General features: G+C 41.4%; 1 protein-coding gene across 5 annotated transcripts in view; it reads right to left on the reverse strand.

Annotated features, from left to right (window-relative positions):
- FANCA (FA complementation group A) overlaps window positions 1–17,872 on the reverse strand; it is a 77,700-nt gene that overhangs the window by 24,224 nt on the left and 35,604 nt on the right. For all 5 annotated transcript variants that reach the window (XR_014713719.1, XR_014713720.1, XM_084644335.1 and 2 more), the window contains 5 exons: window positions 17,348–17,424; window positions 6,014–6,121; window positions 4,451–4,593; window positions 2,705–2,775; window positions 1,331–1,430 (listed from right to left, as the gene is read on the reverse strand). Coding sequence is in view for 3 of the 5 variants with exons in the window: in XM_084644335.1 (XP_084500461.1) it covers window positions 1,331–1,430; window positions 2,705–2,775; window positions 4,451–4,593; window positions 6,014–6,121; window positions 17,348–17,424 (499 nt within the window). In the remaining 2 variants the exon portion in view is untranslated. The remainder of the gene's footprint in view (window positions 1–1,330; window positions 1,431–2,704; window positions 2,776–4,450; window positions 4,594–6,013; window positions 6,122–17,347; window positions 17,425–17,872) is intronic.

The following is a 17,872-nucleotide window of genomic DNA, read 5'->3' on the forward strand; positions in this document are numbered from 1 at the left end:
AGGCAGAATACTGCAACTATCCAGTGACTAATTCAGTGCAAAAGAACAATTTAGCAGATAGAAGGCACCAGTTAAATTAGATAACTTCCTCCTTATCTGAAATTCTGAAGTTGTTTCTGGTTAGCTTCTACAGCAGAAATAAGAGAATTCTACAACAGTAACGTGGCGTAACTAACTTTAATTACATCCTTGCAGAATTTTAAAGGCCAATGGCTTTTCAGATTCTATGGCATTTAGATTCATTTATCAGCCTCATAACTTAATCCTTTCAGTACAACAGGGTGAAGAGCACTTAAAAGAAAGAGCACAAGGAAACACTTAAAAAAATAAAAAATAAGAACAATGAACGCATGAGGCATAGCTCTGGATCTTGCACCTAGGTATTTAGAAAGGCTCAGGGTCTCAACTGTCTCTTAAAAGCTGACTAAGGCTGGTAACGGTGGTGGATATGTAGTTCTGCACCAGGTGCCACATCACAACCCCTTTACATCACTCCAATAAAGGGACTTTAACAGCTCCTGGGGAAATATATCCATTCTAAAGCATAGAACATATGAAAGCATAAAAGCATCTATACAGAGTTCTATGCTGCCTCCCCCCTTGCAGCTTGTAGCACAGGGGATTGCCAGGACAGGCAGGAATGCTTTAACATACAAAATGGCCTGCACTGATCCAGAATCCAGGACACACAAATATAGTATAAAGCCATCTTTCCCCCCCTCACGATCCTCTTCCTGGAAGGACCTTCTGTGCTGTGCCTCCTCAGAGATGCAACACGGAATCTAGCTGCAGAACTGAGAGCTGTGGTCTGAAAAATTACTTAGCATGTAATACTGCCTGCACCAGCTCAGAATGAAAATTAGAGGGGGCAAAAATGGTCTTGAGGCTGATACAGCATTTACTCAGTATTTCTAATGCACAAGTGCTCCTTTTAATTCAACAACAGTGCCTCCCCCTTATACATTAAACGCACAAGGCTGTATAGTTAAAAATTAAAAAGTCTGAAAATACAAGAGTTAATCTGACCATATTACACCTTTTCTGCTTATGTACATATTTGCATATTATGTATATTTCAGTTCATGTTGTTAAATGTGCATCATAAATGAGCAATGTGGCCAAGTTAACATTGCTGTAGAATCACTATTGTTTGAATTTTCTCAGACCAGGTTTGAAAAGTTTGTTAAAAATGAGAACTCTTTTGGAAAATTACAAGTTAATGAAATCCCTCCATCATATAGTACAGTACAGACAGGTGCTCAGTATACATGTGGAGAGATGAGGCCAAAGCACATGGTTACCATCAATTTCTTTATGTTGGGAAACTAACCTGATGATAAATAAGCTGACAGAGCCTAGTCAACAGGGCAGGTAAGACACGCCTGTGCCCACAAATCATCTTCACAAACAGAGACAAACAGAGCCCCTGCCTACAGAAGACACAAGCCATGTGATCATGTTACTGCCAAAGGTCACTGTTATCCTTAATATAGAAGAGGGTTTTAGAAATGGTTAAACAGAATGCATCTGAAGCACCTTTGAGTGTAAATGCATCACACAACTATCACTCCATCAATATAATCAATTCAGCACTATAATAAATGCTATTTATATATCCCCATATGGGCATGGCACTATATGACATGTAAAAATCAGAAGGTCCCAGCCTTATGTAGCTTACAATCAAGTCAAAGAAGAGTTGTTGAGAGAGATCTGGAGAAGAGGAAGGTTGCTGAGGGGCACAGAAAGGAGACTGTTGCAGGTACAGGGGTCTTCTTTCAGGATAGTTATTTAAACTGTGGTGAGAAAACTGTTCAGCACTGCCATGCTGCCAAAAGCACACCCCATTTAGGTTACAGGATTGTAGGCAGCTTGGAAGTTGCCAGTGAAGTTACTTTTTAAGGAACTATTTTGACCATAACACTTATAAAATTTTTGCTAACACACACACGAGCTAAAACACCACATTCTTCTTCCAAAGAGGAACTTCAGGTAAAGCCCAGTGAAAGTCAAGTCATACTCTCACAGTTTCCATTTGTCAGTACAAACATATATTTAATTTCTGAAATAAAGGGAGGCATGCACAGGTTTAAGATCAAAGTGAAAAAATAAAATGCTGTATTCTTCTCTTGATCTTGTGTCTTCAGCACTAAGCTTTGTGCTTCATTCATTTAATGCTGGAGATGGCCCTAAGGCTAATGGCAGGGATGCCTAGACCTAGAGCAGCTCTGGATGTACCAAAAATAACCCAGAAGACACTTTAATGTCTTATGTACAAAGGCAAAGAAAAATATTCTTCTTGGGGTCTGATTTGTTTCAACAAAAAAGTTATAAAAAAAATAAATCAGAAACTTTGCTCCAGTGTCCCCCTCTTAATAATCCCATCTTTAGAAACAACGTGGTGTTAGTATTACAAAAAGGCAGCACTAGACAGAGCAGAGGGATATTTTAAAGGGCTGTCACATAGTGGGCAGCTTATTTCAAGGAGACTCAATGATAATGGAAGAGCACATGGTGTTTCTACTCTCATCTATCAAAGTATTAGTTTTTGCATCATAGCGGCTCAGGATAAAAGTGCCTAAAAACACCAGTACGATATATCCCGCATCATCAACAAGGGGATCTTCACAGACCCTTGTACAGTGCAGGTATTACAGGGCACTAAACAGTTTTGTCCTGCTTGCATGTATAGCATGCATCTTACCTGTCAGGAGGGTTAAAATAGGAAGCAGCTATTAGATTCTGGCAAAAGGATGTCAGTAAAAGATCAATGACCTGGAACAAACAACATAATTCATTTCTACTTTGTGGAGTTTGTCTCTAGATTTAGTTTTAGGATATGCATAGACATACATACAATTACCCAACACAATCTTAAAGAAAACATGTTAATGTTTATAATAGGTACACCAGATCACTGGTGTCAAGAAACTGAAATTAAAGTCCTGTGTTATAAACCCAGGAATGTTTTATATCCCCCAATTAATGTCCAGACATATTGTGATGTTAACGACATGAACTGGGACCGTATAGATCATTGTTGCAACCAAGGTCCTATAATTGCGCCAAATCTTGTACAAAGGGGGTCAAGTGAGGTGTCTATGAAAAGGTTGTAACTTGCTGGTTATAATTATGCTGTAACTTGCTGGTTATAATTATGCTGTAACTTGCTGGTTATAATTATGCTGTCTGTATGTGTATGTCATTTTTGTATTTGAATTTATGAATATTGGCTATGTACTTGTATCTCAGTGTGTTTGATTCAGAGTAAGCATCAGTGAAGCATTTGGTCAGCTTCTTGAGAAAGGACTATTCTGAATAAGTGCCCGATCACGAAACACTTAACTGACAATGGACTTTGGGAGACTCCAATCCACATCTGAGGAGCCTTCCTGGGAACTTTCAAGGTAGCATGTGAGCAATGGCTCCTGCCTGGAAACTGAATTATGCATGGACATGTGACTTGCCCATGTGACTCCAAACTCCATCTTGCAGCTGTGATTTTCCACAGTAAGGACAAAGGGGTCCTTCCACATGGCAGAAGATATAAAAGGCCCTGGAAACCCCTCCATTTTGTCTTCAATCCTGCTTCTGACCTCTGGAGGAACTGTGCTTGAAACTGAAGCTCTGAACAAAGGACTGAACAACCCATCCAAGCTGGGATATTTGTACTCCAGAGACTTGATCGGTTTAAATCAGCAGTAATCCCATCAAGCCTGAACTAAGAACTTTGCAATTGTTGTATGTATTTGATTCCATTTTAACCAATTTTAACTCATCTATATTTCTTTCTTTTTATGAATAAACCTTTAGATTCTAAAGGATTGGCAACAGCGTGATTTGTGGGTAAGATCTAACCGGTATATTGATCTGGGTCTGAGGCTTGGTCCTTTGGGATTGGGAGAACCCTTTTTCTTTTACTGAGATATTGGTTTTCATAACCATTCATCCCCATAAGGACTGGTGCTGGTGGTGATACTGGGAAACTGGAGCGTCTGAGGAAATTGCTTGTATGACTTCTGGTTAGCCAGTGGAGTAAAACCGAAGACCTCTGTTTGGCTGGTTTGGTGTGCCTTAGTAGTGAATGCATCACAGCCTTGGGCTGTGACTGCCCTGCTCTAAGCAATTTGTCCTGAATTGATACCTTCAGTAGTGTCCCGCCAAAGGTCGCTTTGTTATATATATATATATATGTCTTGTAAAGAAAGCCTATCCCATCTGAAAGATTTACATAGCATACAGTACACTCCTAGGTCTCTTCACCAGACATCCAAAGATTTCTGAAAGGCTAAATATAAGTTTATATTCTCTGTAGAACAATGCAAGATGCACAGATTGGTAATACATTTACTGCTCTTCATAGACAAAGCTTTTGACAAGCACTGCACATGTATTTAAATTTATTCAATCAACCCAATTTGCTTATTGTTTCAGGCTCTACAATACTCACACACTGATCCTGCTGTTCAAGTTTTGGGGAACAAATGTTAAGTTGGATCAGAGAATTGAAGAATGCAGCTTCATTTTCATTATTGCGATGTCCCAGGACAGTCATCAGTCTCTCAGAGATCAGTGCAATCTGGGCTGGCACAGCTGCAGGAAAGAGCAGCATGAGAAGAAGTAAACCAGAGTGGGTAAGCGTAAAGGTAAGAAAGGAGCTGGAATTAAGAGAACACTTCCATTTCCAAGGTTGATGGATGTCAATTTTTAATGTAAGGGGGAAAAGGAAGGAGTGTATGTCCCATTCACTGCCTTTAAAATTCGCACCAGAGACTCTAAAATCCTGAAAAGCAGTAAAAGAGATTTTCCCTCCTGATGTGCTCAAAATGCAGAATAAATTACATCTTTTGGCTTGGAAACATCCAAAATGGCTGCCTAGAATGAAGGAGCGGATGAAACTCCTGCATTTCCAGCTCAGACCAAATATGTTACGTTACTGCCTTGCAATGCATCTCCTTGGTATCACTTCAGGAGTTTCAAGCCTCAAGTATATGGAAATGATTAAGACACAGAATATTCCCTGCTGAGGGATAGGGAAAGATAAGTCACTTTGTCATTATCTAAAGGCCTCTGTCACAAAAGTAGAGAGCTTCCCATCCTCTTCAAAACAAACTCAAATGTTCCTACCAACCTGCTTATAGAGTGCTGGGCATATTTACATCTTTAGGAATAAATTACTATGATGTTTAGGGTGTTAAATACTGAATCCCAAATTTTTAAACAACCAGAAAACTTATGTACTGTTCTCCAAATCACTAAGTTTTATTTTATTTATTATGTTTCAGCAGGTGCATCTTTCATTTGTTGGGATGATGGGTTTCACCATACATAAAAGCTTGACCAAGGCACCCATCCTGACTGCCATTTAGAATTGTTTTCATAGAATGTATTTCATAGTTTAAGGTATCTCAATGCACTTTAGATAGTAGCACAAGGGTAGTAACTGTGTAGGCAATGGAGCATCCACTAGGCATTCTGTCATAGTTCACACAGTGCTAGGTACATTATAACTTACTTTATTGATCAGAAGAATGGTAGTCAGGACACAATAATTATCAGTTATTTTTTTGAAAAAAAATTAATGGGATCTTTAACTCCCATCAGAGACTTATGACAAGAACCATATTTCATCTTCCATCAGAGGAAGAGTATCCCAATGGCAGCTCCTTTGTCTCCAATACTGCACTGCCAAACAGCTTTTATGAGCACAAATGCAGGAGTAGGGGTGGGTGCCCCCCAACCTTTTGACAGAGATGACTGAGTTGTCTCGGGATCTTTACTGACTTATTCTTTTAAGTTAAAAGCTTAACTGTCAGAAACTAATTAGACATTCTCAAAAAACAAAACAAAAAAAAATCAGACCTGAAGAAATTATATGAATCAGAGAGGTTACAGTCCTCAACCACCTTTGGCAAAAAGCATAACACTGCTGTTTTTGTTAGCATTAGCCACTTTCTTAGTGGCCTTCTATGAACTTTATTTTAAAGTAACTGCTACATGCCTCCCCACATACCATCATGTTTGCTTTGGTCTGTGATCAGCATGATCAGTTCATCCAGTTCAGCCTTCAGCTGTTCAACAGGCTCTTTGAGATGGTCAGTCTCTATTTCTATTGATCCATCTATATAAATAGAAGAGAGAGATGGTCTATATTATTTGTCTGTATTAGAATACTAGAAATATAGGGCTGAAAGGGACCTCAAGAGGTTATCTAATCCATCCCCCAACAATGAGGCAGAGTCAAGTACAGTAACTCCCCACTTAACATCCTCTTGCTTAACATTGTTTTGATCTTATGTCCCTGCTCTATTTCAGAACATGCTTGTTTAAAGAAGCGTAATGCTGCCCTACAACTTTGTTTGGCTGCCTGCTTTGTCCATGGGTGGCAGCCCCCCTATGTGCCCTCCGGTGGACCCCACGGATCAGTGCCTTCCCCCTGCTCCCCCCGCCTCCTGCCCGCGGCAATCAGCTGTCTTGTGGTGTTCAGGAGGCTGTGGGGAGGAGCGAGGACATGGCGCGCAGCCTCCCCCCTCCCTCCTGAACACCACAAACCAGCTGATTGTCGTGGACAGGAGGCAGAGGAGGGAGGGGGGAGGCTGCACACCGCGTCCTCGCTCTTTCATCCAGCCTCCTGAATGCCTCAAGACAGCTGTTTGCTGTGGGCAGGAGGCGGGGGGAGCAGAAGGAAGGTGCTGATCCGCGGGGTCCATCAGCGGGCGGGAGGCGGTGGTGGTGCGCACATAGGGAAGCTGATGGGGGGGCTGCCAGCCTGTTTAATACCTGTATTAAATTGCTTGTTTAAAATTTATATAATGCCTTTTGTCTGGCAAAAAAAATTTCGCTGGACCCTAACCCCTCCTATTTACATTAATTCTTATTGGGAAATTGGATTTGCTTATCATCTCACTTAGTCACATTTTTCAGAAACCCTGACCACACCACACGATCCATCGTCTACAGCCAAGCTCTGCGATACAACCGCATTTGCTCCAACCCCTCAGACAGAGACAAACACCTACAAGATCTCTATCAAGCATTCTTACAACTACAATACCCATCTGCGGAAGTGAAGAAACAGATTGATAGAGCCAGAAGAGTTCCCAGAAGTCATCTACTACAGGACAGGCCTAACAAAGAAAATAACAGAACGCCACTAGCCGTCACCTTCAGCCCCCAACTAAAACCCCTCCAACGCATTATTAAGGATCTACAACCTATCCTGAAGGATGACCCAACACTCTCACAAATCTTGGGAGACAGGCCAGTCCTTGCCTACAGACAGCCCCGCAACCTGAAGCAACTACTCACCAGCAACCACATACCACACAACAGAACCACTAACCCAGGAACCTATCCTTGCAACAAAGCCCGTTGCCAACTGTGCCCACATATCTATTCAGGGGACACCATCACAGGGACTAATAACATCAGCCACACTATCAGAGGCTCGTTCACCTGCACATCCACCAATGTGATATATGCCATCAGGGGCCAGCAATGCCCCTCTGCCATGTACATTGGTCAAACTGGACAGTCTCTACGTAAAAGAATAAATGGACACAAATCAGATGTCAAGAATTATAACATTCATAAACCAGTCGGAAAACACTTCAATCTCTCTGGGCACGCGATTACAGACATGAAAGTTGCAACATTACAACAAAAAACTTCAAATCCAGACTCCAGCGAGAGACTGTTGAATTGGAATTCATTTGCAAATTGGATACTATTAATTTAGGCTTGAATAGAGACTGGGAGTGGCTAAGTCATTATGCAAGGTAACCTATTTCCCCTTGTTTTTTCCTACTCCCCCCCGACCCCCGAGACGTTCTTGTTAAACCCTGGATTTGTGCTGGAAATGGCCCACCTTGATTATCATACACATTGTAAGGAGAGTGGTCACTTTAGATAAGCTATTACCAGCAGGAGAGTGGGGTGGGGGAGGTATTTTTTCATGCTTTGTGTGTATAAAAAGATCTTCTACACTTTCCACAGTATGCATCCGATGAAGTGAGCTGTAGCTCACGAAAGCTTATGCTCAAATAAATTGGTTAGTCTCTAAGGTGCCACAAGTACTCCTTTTCATTTTTCAGGAACATAACTACAATATTAAGTGAGGAGTTACTGTATACCTAGACTATCCCTGATAGAGGTTTGTTCAATCTGTTCTTAAAAACATCCAATGAAAGGGAATCCCCAACCTCACTCAGTAACCTATATTCTAGGTACTTAGTTTTTCCTAAATCTAACCAAAATTTTCCTTGCTGCAGATTAAGCCCATTACTTTTTGTCCTACTTTTAGTGGGCATGGAGAACAGTTGATCACAGTCCTCTTTATAACAGTCCTTAAACATAGCTGAAGACTTATCAGGTCCTTTCAATCTTCTTTTCTTGAAACTAAACCTACCCAGGTTTTTTAACCTTTCCTCATAGGTCAGGTTTTCTAAACTTTTTCTCATTTGTGTTGCTTTCTGTGCACACTCAGATGTGGACAAATTGGAGAAAGCATGGCACCCAAAACTGGACACAGTACTCCAGCTGAGGCCTCACTAGAGCTGGGAGAGTGGAACCACCACTTTAAATATACAAAACCTAAAGCAATGATTCTCTGATCTCTACTTAGGGTTAATGTGAAAGCAGAATTCACTTTGGGATATAAAATGGTGTATATATATACATAAAACATGGATCTGCCACAATGTACAGAATCATTTTTATCCTCAAAATCATTTACTCCTGGGGGAATTCTGCACTACTGTGTGTGCATAATCAATGAGCCGTGCATATTTTTAATTTTTTCCCCAGAAAAAAGCTTCTGCTGAAAAGTTGCTGCAGTTCCTCCTTTTACCCAACAGAGGACGCTGTGGCGATAGAGCACAGCAGCCACTCCCAGCATGCTAGGGAAGAGAAAGAATGCCTTCTTCACTGTGCCAGCTGGGTCAGGTCAGGAAACAGGGAGGGACTATGGGGAGACAGACAGCATGGGGGTGCTGGGGGGGGGTCAGACAGGGGCTCATAAGAGCTAGTGGGGGAGGACAGACTGGGGCAGGGGCTGAATGAGAGTGGAGGCGCAGGGCCACATGGTGACGGGGAGGGGGTGCAGGACCACATAGGGACAAGGGGTGGCTGAGTGGGGGCACAGAGACACATGAGGACGTGGGTGTCTGAGTAGGGGTGGAGGGTCACATGTGCCTGACTGAATGGGAAAGGCTTGGGATCATCCAGGATCTGCATGGGGGAAGCTCCCTAACAGTTCCTTCCAGCCCCCCAAAAAAACCTGTTCCATACTTTTCCCACACATACCCAACAACTGTCAAATTTCACACCCAGGCTCCTTCCCAGCAATTATTTCCCGCTCCCTCAGCTCCTCCGTTACCCGACTCCCCCCAGCCTTGCACTGCTTCTGGGGGGTGCGGGAAATATGGTTCTGTATGGTAGTTTAAATGAATTATTACTCAGCGTTCTGTATTAAAAAGCCCAGTAAGGAATCTATTTGTCAAAAAACATTTTCTGAATCTTTTTTGTCGTCTGTATTGTTGCAGACATATTTGCTGACAGACATTTTGAAATAAACGACCAAAAATAATTGAAATTAGTGTGATTATATTGTCTTATTTTGACAAATAAAATACACAAAATTTTGCTGAATTTGAAAATAGTGTGCGCAGAATTTTTAATTTTTTGTTGCAGAATTTTTAATGTTTTGGCTCAGAATTCCCCCAGGAGTAAATAATTGTACCACTTGACTAGTCAGTTATGAATTTATGTCTAGTTCAGGAAGGAACTTAACTTTCAGAACCAAGAAATGAAGAAATCTTACTTCATATTTTCCTTACTATTCTCCTTTTCTTCCAGCCTCCAGAAATTCTCATAAGCAAACTAGGGAAATATGGTCTAGGTGAAATTACTATAAGATGGTGCACAACTGTTTGAAAGACAGTACTTAAAGAACAGTTATCAATGGTTATCTCTCAGACTGGGACGGTATATCTAATGTGGTCCCACAGGAGTCAATCCTGGGCCCAGTACTATTCATATGTTCATTAATAACTTGGATAGTGGAGTGGAGAATGTGATTATAAAAGTTGCTAATGACACCAAGATGCAGAAGGGTTGCAAGCACTTTGGAGGACAGGTTTAGAATTCAAAAAAAGACTTGGCAAATTGCTCTGAAATCAACAAGATGAAATTCAATAAAGACAAGTGCAAAGTATTACACCACACTACAACTTGGAAGGAAAAAAAAATCAAATGCACTACTACAAAATGGGGAATAGCTGGCTAGGTGGTCCCTACTGTTATCCTGGGGTATATTAACAGAGTGTCATATGGAAGACACAGGAGGTAATGGTCCTGCTCTACTCAGCATTGGTGAGGCCTCAGCTGGAATAGGGTGTCCAGTTATGGACACTGCACTTTAGGAAAGATGTGCACAAATTGGAGAGAGAATCCAGAGGAGAGCAACAATATTGATAAAAGTTTTAGATAACTTGATGTGTGAGGAAAGGTTAAAAAAACCTGACAAGTTTAGTCTTGAGAAAAAAAGACAACTGAGGGGGGAGCTGAGAACAGTCTTCAACTATGTTAAGGGCTGTTATAAAGAGAGCAGTGAAGGATTGTTCTCCATGTCCACTGAAGGTAGAACAAGAAGTAATGGCCTTAATTGGCAGCAAGGGAGATTTAGGTTAGATTCGGAAAAAAATTCTAACTATAAGGATTGTTAAATTCTGGAATAAACTTCCAAGGAAGGGTGTGGTATCCCCATCATTGAAGATTTTTAAGAACCGGTTGGAGAAACACCTGTCAGGGATGGTCTAGGTTTACTTATTCCTAATCAGTGCAGGGAGCTGGACTTGATGACTTCTCAAAGTCCCTTCCAGCCCTTCATTTCTGTGATTCTATAAAGTGTCTTTTCTCCCAGCAAGGCTGGGAAAACATTCCAGAAATACCAAGTTAAACGCTAAGTAATCAGATTCCCCTCAAACAAGAAAGCAAGAACTCTACAAAAATCTCCAGCTGGGAACATTGGGTTTATTTTGTTTGAATTGCAAAAGAAGGCAAGTTCCCACTTGTCACCACAGAGACACTGCCACCAGCAACATTTCAATTCAGAATAGTCCAGCCCTAGAAACCATCAAGTAGAGTTTGTCATTGAATGTTCAGCAGATAGGAACAGTGTCTCAGTTAACAGAGCCAAAAATAACTCAAAAAGAAAAGGAGTACTTGTGGCACCTTAGAGACTAACCAATTTATTTGAGCATAAGCTTTCTTCTACACTTTCCACAGTATGCATCCGATGAAGTGAGCTGTAGCTCATGAAAGCTTATGCTCAAATAAATTGGTTAGTCTCTAAGGTGCCACAAGTACTCCTTTTCTTGTCAGTGTCTGTGGTAACACCCATTGTTTCATGTTCTCTATGTATATAAATCTCCCCACTGTATTTTCCACTGAATGAATCCGATGAAGTGAGCTGTAGCTCACGAAAGCTTATGCTCAAATTTTTTAGTCTCTAAGGTGCCACAAGTCCTCCTTTTCTTTTTGCGGATACAGACTAACAGGGCTGCTACTCTGAAGCCCAAACCAGTTTTTCAGGAACAAAGGACAGACCAACTCCCAGCCAGATGTTAAAAGTTTGTCACCTGCTTAAGCAGCCGTTCTCCAGCAGGGGGAAAAAGTGTAAAAAAGAAATTTACATTTAATCACAGGGATAGTTCAAATCTCTCATCCACAGCAGACAGCTTGTCACCTACACACTAGCTGGGGGTAATCCTCAAAGAGGGGAGAGTGGTATAAGAATGAGAGACCGTGGCCTCCACTTCACCTCTCTTCTCCCCCTCCCATATCTGCTCATGGCAGCTACAATGCTCAAAAGACAAAGAAAGCATAATTGAACTGGGGGTGGGGTGGTTCTAGCTGGAAGGCTTTTCAGCTAATACAGATTGTTGTAGCACATGGTGAGACAAAACCTTTTGTTTTTAAGTTATTTTAGTTTGTTAAATTAGGTATTGGATTAAAGCGTATAGGAAACTATTAGGGATAACAAGGCTGGTGCATTATCATTTTCCTTTGAAGAAAGGACAGACTTTCTATGAGTTTGTACTGTTCAGAAGGGTACTGAGCAGTACAAGACATTTCTGGGGGACAAGGCTGGGACGGGGAATTTGAGGGTGTTGCCCTGTAAGTAATTCATGAGTGACTGGTCAGATTCTCATGTATTTAAATGGCAGTGAATTTGCATGCTGAAGGCTATGCAAACAGGCCAGGAGTGGATGTTCTGACAGCAAAGCAATGCAAGAGGCACCCTAGGCTAGAGAATTAAGGGGACACAGCTGTTCAACAGTCAACAGATTGAACCCTGGATAATGTCACATGCACCAAGGTTGATTTAGGCCCTATTGAATCAGTTCTACTATGATGTAGAAAATATTAACTAGGATGAGCCACTAGAGGTCATTGTCAACTCAAATGATTCTTTACAAGCTTTTTATTTTGATCACAGAGACCTGCACAATTGTCACCACTTAGTACTTCTGCATCTCCTGGAAACCAGGAGGACACTAAGCAGCTGAATATCAGGTATTTAACAGCATCTGTGTCTTCATGTTACGCAAAAGGGGTTGAAACCTCCCTATATAGCTACTGCTTCTTTGTGAGACTTTTTTCATGTTTGAAGTGGTTTTAGCAGGAGTTATTTTCTGTGTACAAACTTTTGAGCACACTTGTAAAATATTCCTGTTTCATATTAGCTAGTCCCGAGATTGACAACCCTGACTGGCCGCGTGCCAAAGGAAATCTGCTGGCGGGCCAGGACAGTTTGTTTACCTGCAGCGTCCACACGTTTGGCTGATCACAGCTCCCATTGGCCGGGTTTGCCATTCCAGGTCAATGGGGGCTGTGAGAAGCGGTGTGGGCCAAGGGATGTGTTGACCAAAAGTTGCCAGTCCCCGTGCTAGTTTGACCTGCGTTACTTCATGATTTTGAAATAAACTTCCTTGTATTTGAAGATATTGCCAATTTTAAAATGTTAGTGTTTTGAAAATCCATTTGCTAACAGAGAATACATGAGAGTCCGTTCAAAAATTTACAATAGCACCAACATGATGGCTGTGATGGGATCTTAAATTAAACCCACCTCAAACAGGTGTGGATTGGCAACTGTAATTGTTACATTTTCAGATCTATTTCTCATCCCCTTCTCTTTGGGCATGCACTTTATCCCGTCCTTTGAAAGGCAGGACCACAACAAAGCCTGGATGAAGTACTGTCATGCAGAAGATCAGGACTTAGGTTCTCACTCTGCAGACTAGTGAGGACTATGTTACTCAGGGCTGAGAGCACTTAGTCTCTGAAGAAGAAGAGATGAAGACACTATGGTAATGATTTTTACAGAACCACATAGATGGCTCTTTAGAAGTCACGTTCTCAATCACAGCAAGTATTCATATATAGATTTGGCAAGGAATTAAAAATGGTGGCAAGAGTAAGAAGGTACAGAAATCCAATAAAGTATCTCTACCTCAGCTCCTTAACCTCAATTCCTGCTCCTGTACAGAACATGGGTCTTGTCTCCCTGCCCCCCAAAGGGTAGCAGAAATCCAACTACCTGCTTGCTAAATATGACCTAGCAATTAGACATGGTTTTGGAATTGCCATTGTAGCAACTGACTCTGTCTGCCACAAGTGCGCTTCATTCACTGTAGACGGTCCTATGCTCTCACATTCCAAGAGCCAATACTTGGCTGAGTTTGGATCAATCCTATAGCAATAAAATTACCAAGTTCAGCCAAAAAGACACTTAATATAGTTGCTTTCTTGAGGCTCCGCAACATGGAACTGCAGTCTATCACCACAAAGACAGCTGATAAAGTTTAAATTTAGATGGGAAAATTTTTTCTCTGGACAGAAAATGATTTGCAGTAGAAACTGTAACAATACATATACCTCTCTGCAGACTCTTCCATTTGCAAATTGACAGCCACCAGATTTTTAAAACGTGATATCCAAATGACCACTACTCTAAAGAGCGATATGTGCCATTGTGTTCTTGTTGTTGTTCATCCTTCAAGTTTGAAGATGACCAAGACATCACTGATTGGTTTGGTTTCTGTGAACACATGAGTAGCTGATCAGGCCAATTTGAGCTTTGAACTCTCTGTGGCACACTTAATCAAGTAACCCATAGTGGCATCTCTTGCTAACAGTGGACATACTGCTCTTGTGAGATTTACACTGCTGGTGCTTCTGCTGTGCCTCAGTGGTTCTCCTCTGCTCACAGACTGTAGCTCCAGTATGGATGAGACTTCGCCAGGTAGAATGATCATGGGCAAGATCTTCTCAAATATCTGGGTCAATGTCAAAATGTTGAGTCTTTGAAACATTTCTGTTGGCCTCCTTGAGTGTGCTTTCCCTACTTTAGCTCACCCTAAAAGATCTTTGGCAGGTGTTCATCTGACATTCTGGTGACATGGCATGCCCATCTCATCTGTGATTTCATCAAGGAGAATGGATGCTTGGAATACCTGCCCATATGAGAATCTCAATATCTGGAGCCTGGTCTTGCCATCTTATCCTCATTGGTTTCCTCAGATAGCCCACGTGAAAGTGAGTCAGCTTCATAACATGGCGTTTGTACACTGTCCACATTTTGCATGCATAGATCATAGTTGGCAACATAATAGCTTAGTAGACTTCAGTTTTGTTTGTTGACTAATGCCTCTGCGCTCCCGCACATTTGCGTGTAGTCTGCCAAAGGCCAACACTTGCTTCGGCAATTCTGGCATTGGTTTAATCATTGCTGTGAATTGCACATGACAGTGTCCTGCTGAGATAGGTGAACTTGTTCACTGCCTGAAGGGTTTCGCCATTCACTGTGATAGTAAGGTTTTCCTCGCACAGGCTGGTATATCATTCTGTTTTCTTGAGGTTGATTGAGAGACCAAAATTATCACAAGCTGAAGAGAAACAGTTTATACTCCGCTGCATGTCAGAATCAGATTCGGCATTCAGAGAACAGTCATCAGCAAACAGAAGATCATGAATTGTCACTTCCTGTACCCGTGTCTTTATCTGTAGTCTCCTCAGATTGAAAATTTGCCATCAGTCCGGTATCTGATGCCAATCCCAGTGTCACAATCACAAAAGGCATCTGTAAGCATGGCAGAAAACCTCATACTGAAGAGGACTGGGGTCAACACACAGCCCTGCTTGACTCCATTGATGACTGGGAATGTTCAGATGACTCATCATCCATAACACAAGGGACCATGCCCTCATGGAATTGCCGAACCATTGTGATGAATTTCTCTGGGCAAATGAATTTTGCCATGATCTTCCAAAGGCCCTCCCAACTGATTATAATAAATGCTTTTTTCAGGTCAATGAAAGTCATATACAGGTTGGAGTTCTGTTCCTGGTATTTCTCTTGAAGTTGACAAGCTGCAAACACCATGTCTATGATCCTGCATCCTTTCCTGAAGCCACACTGTCTCTCAGGCAGGAGTCCTCATCGGATGAAGTGAGCTGTAGCTCACAAAAGCTTATGCTCAAATAAATTGGTTAGTCTCTAAGGTGCCACAAGTACTCCTTTTCGTTTTGCGAATACAGACTAACACAGCTGTTACTCTGAAACTTATCCAATGTGTTGCATAAGGCGATTCAGCAGGTGGCCTAAACATTTTCTGCTTCACCTTAACCCTGGTCAGAGTACTGCAGCTGATGGGGATCCTGTTACAGCAGTCGAAAAAAATCACACAAAAAAAGACATCACCAACACAGTCTTCCACCTGTCAAACTGTGACAAGAGGTCTTGGATGCATCTGAGCTTCAAGCACTGGCATCATATTAACTATGTCATCATCAGGAGAAGAGATAGACAGGATGTTAGCGTGACAAAGGCCATGAGAAATGCAGAATGCTGGACTGATCAAAGGCTTATAGTCTTCAAGCTGAATATCCAGATACATCCTAGTGGAAGACTACAAGGTAAAAGAAAGCACCCGAAAAGCTTAATGTCTCCAAATTAAAACAGGAGAATGTGAAACAGGCCTTTGCTGAAGAACTGCGCAACTTGTAACAATTGATGCAAACTAACAACATCAAGGAAAATTCGGCATCATGTACTCAGATGCATCAAATAGCCACAGTTCCATCACACATAAACATCAAGATTGGTTTGATGAAAACAATACTGACAAAGGGAGACTATTGAATGAGAAATATCGGCTCCATAAGGCCTGTTTAGGAGACAGCATTTCAACGTCTAACAAGGCTGTCTTCAACAACATCAAGAGGATTGTCCAACGCAAACTTAGAGAGATGCAAAACTGATGACTGAGCAGCCAGGCAGATGAGAGACAGTCTTCTGCTAACAGCAATGGTATGAAGAATTTCTATGATGCTCTAAGGACAATCTATGGGCCATAATCATCAGGAGCATTTCCAATACTGAGTGCTGATGGTACCACACTGCTCACTGACAAAGAAAAGATACAGTAAAGGTGGACAGAACAGTTTAACAACATATCAAGCATCTATTTATTTATTTAACTGGGAATTGGTCCTGCTTTGAGCAGGGGGTTGGACTAGATGACCTTCTGGGGTCCCTTCCAACCCTGATATTCTAGGATTCTATGATTAGCAAGGAGGCAATTGATCAACTGCCCCAGATTGATATGAACATATCTCTTGCTGATCCCCCAACGCTCACTGAAACTGCAAAAGTGATGGACCTGCTGTCAAATGGTAAAGTACCTGGAGTAGATGCTATACCAGAAGTCTATAAAGCCAGAGGCTTGCACATGGCTCTGAAACTGACTGAATTTTTCCAGTCAATGTGGACTCAAGGAACTATCCCCCAGGAGTACAAGGTTGCATCCATCGTCCACTTGTACAAACAGAAAGGTAACAGACAATCCTGCAACAACTGTCAGGGCATCTCCTTGTTGTCAATAACCAGCAAAATTCTCACCAGAATTATATGTACACACCTGACTACTAGAGAAGCTGGGGAGGAGGAAATCCAGAGGCCAATAAAGTCTTAAAGAAAAGCAAAGATCACTCATTTATTTATCTACACATTTTTATTACACCCATCACCCTGGATGGTAGGTAGCCAAGCAAATATATTTAATACAAACACCACCCTAATAAAATTCAGAATCAAACTACAATATATTTTGCTTTATGTATTAATAAAACTCCAATCACTGTTGTCTATATATAGGGAAAGAATCTGATTTGTAATGCTTGGAAAAATTCCTATCTAAAAGGGCATCAGTGAAAACAGATGTTTAATCTTGGTTCATTGCTCTAACAAACTAATGCTTTAGTAAATACCTATATTTCTCACCTTGTAAGTGTTTCTCTTTCAAAGAATGACAAGCTTGGACATATCTGGAGTACAAATTTGGTGGAATTTTGTCAGCTCTGCAGTAAGAGAAAGGTTTTTTTCCATTTACACCATTTAACCACAGAATTCAGACTCATTAAAGTAAGTGCATAACTATATTTCATACAAGAATTTTCCCCCATAGACTAGTAACACTAAAGCAGACACTGCACTTGACAACATTTTTATGATCTGGCATAAGGTCAAGATAGTTGCACACTAGAGATTAGCAGTATTATATAATATGTGGGGGCAAGAGTGCACAAAAGGGAGTGCAGTTATGGGACAGAGCATGCACTCATCTCAAGTGCAGGACAAGACTGAGATCAAAGATTGTATGACCTCCAAACAGTTGATAGGCAGGTAAACAATACTAAATGTTCATTACAGTGTTTATAGCAGGATTAGATCAATTATATCAGTTTAAGTTGTAACATGCAGCTAGGAGCTTGTCTACATGGTGGGGTAATACGCTCTATGCGGGTG

This window comes from Lepidochelys olivacea (genome assembly GCF_965140295.1).
Source record: "Lepidochelys olivacea isolate rLepOli2 genome assembly, chromosome: 12".
NCBI lineage: Eukaryota > Metazoa > Chordata > Testudines > Cheloniidae > Lepidochelys > Lepidochelys olivacea.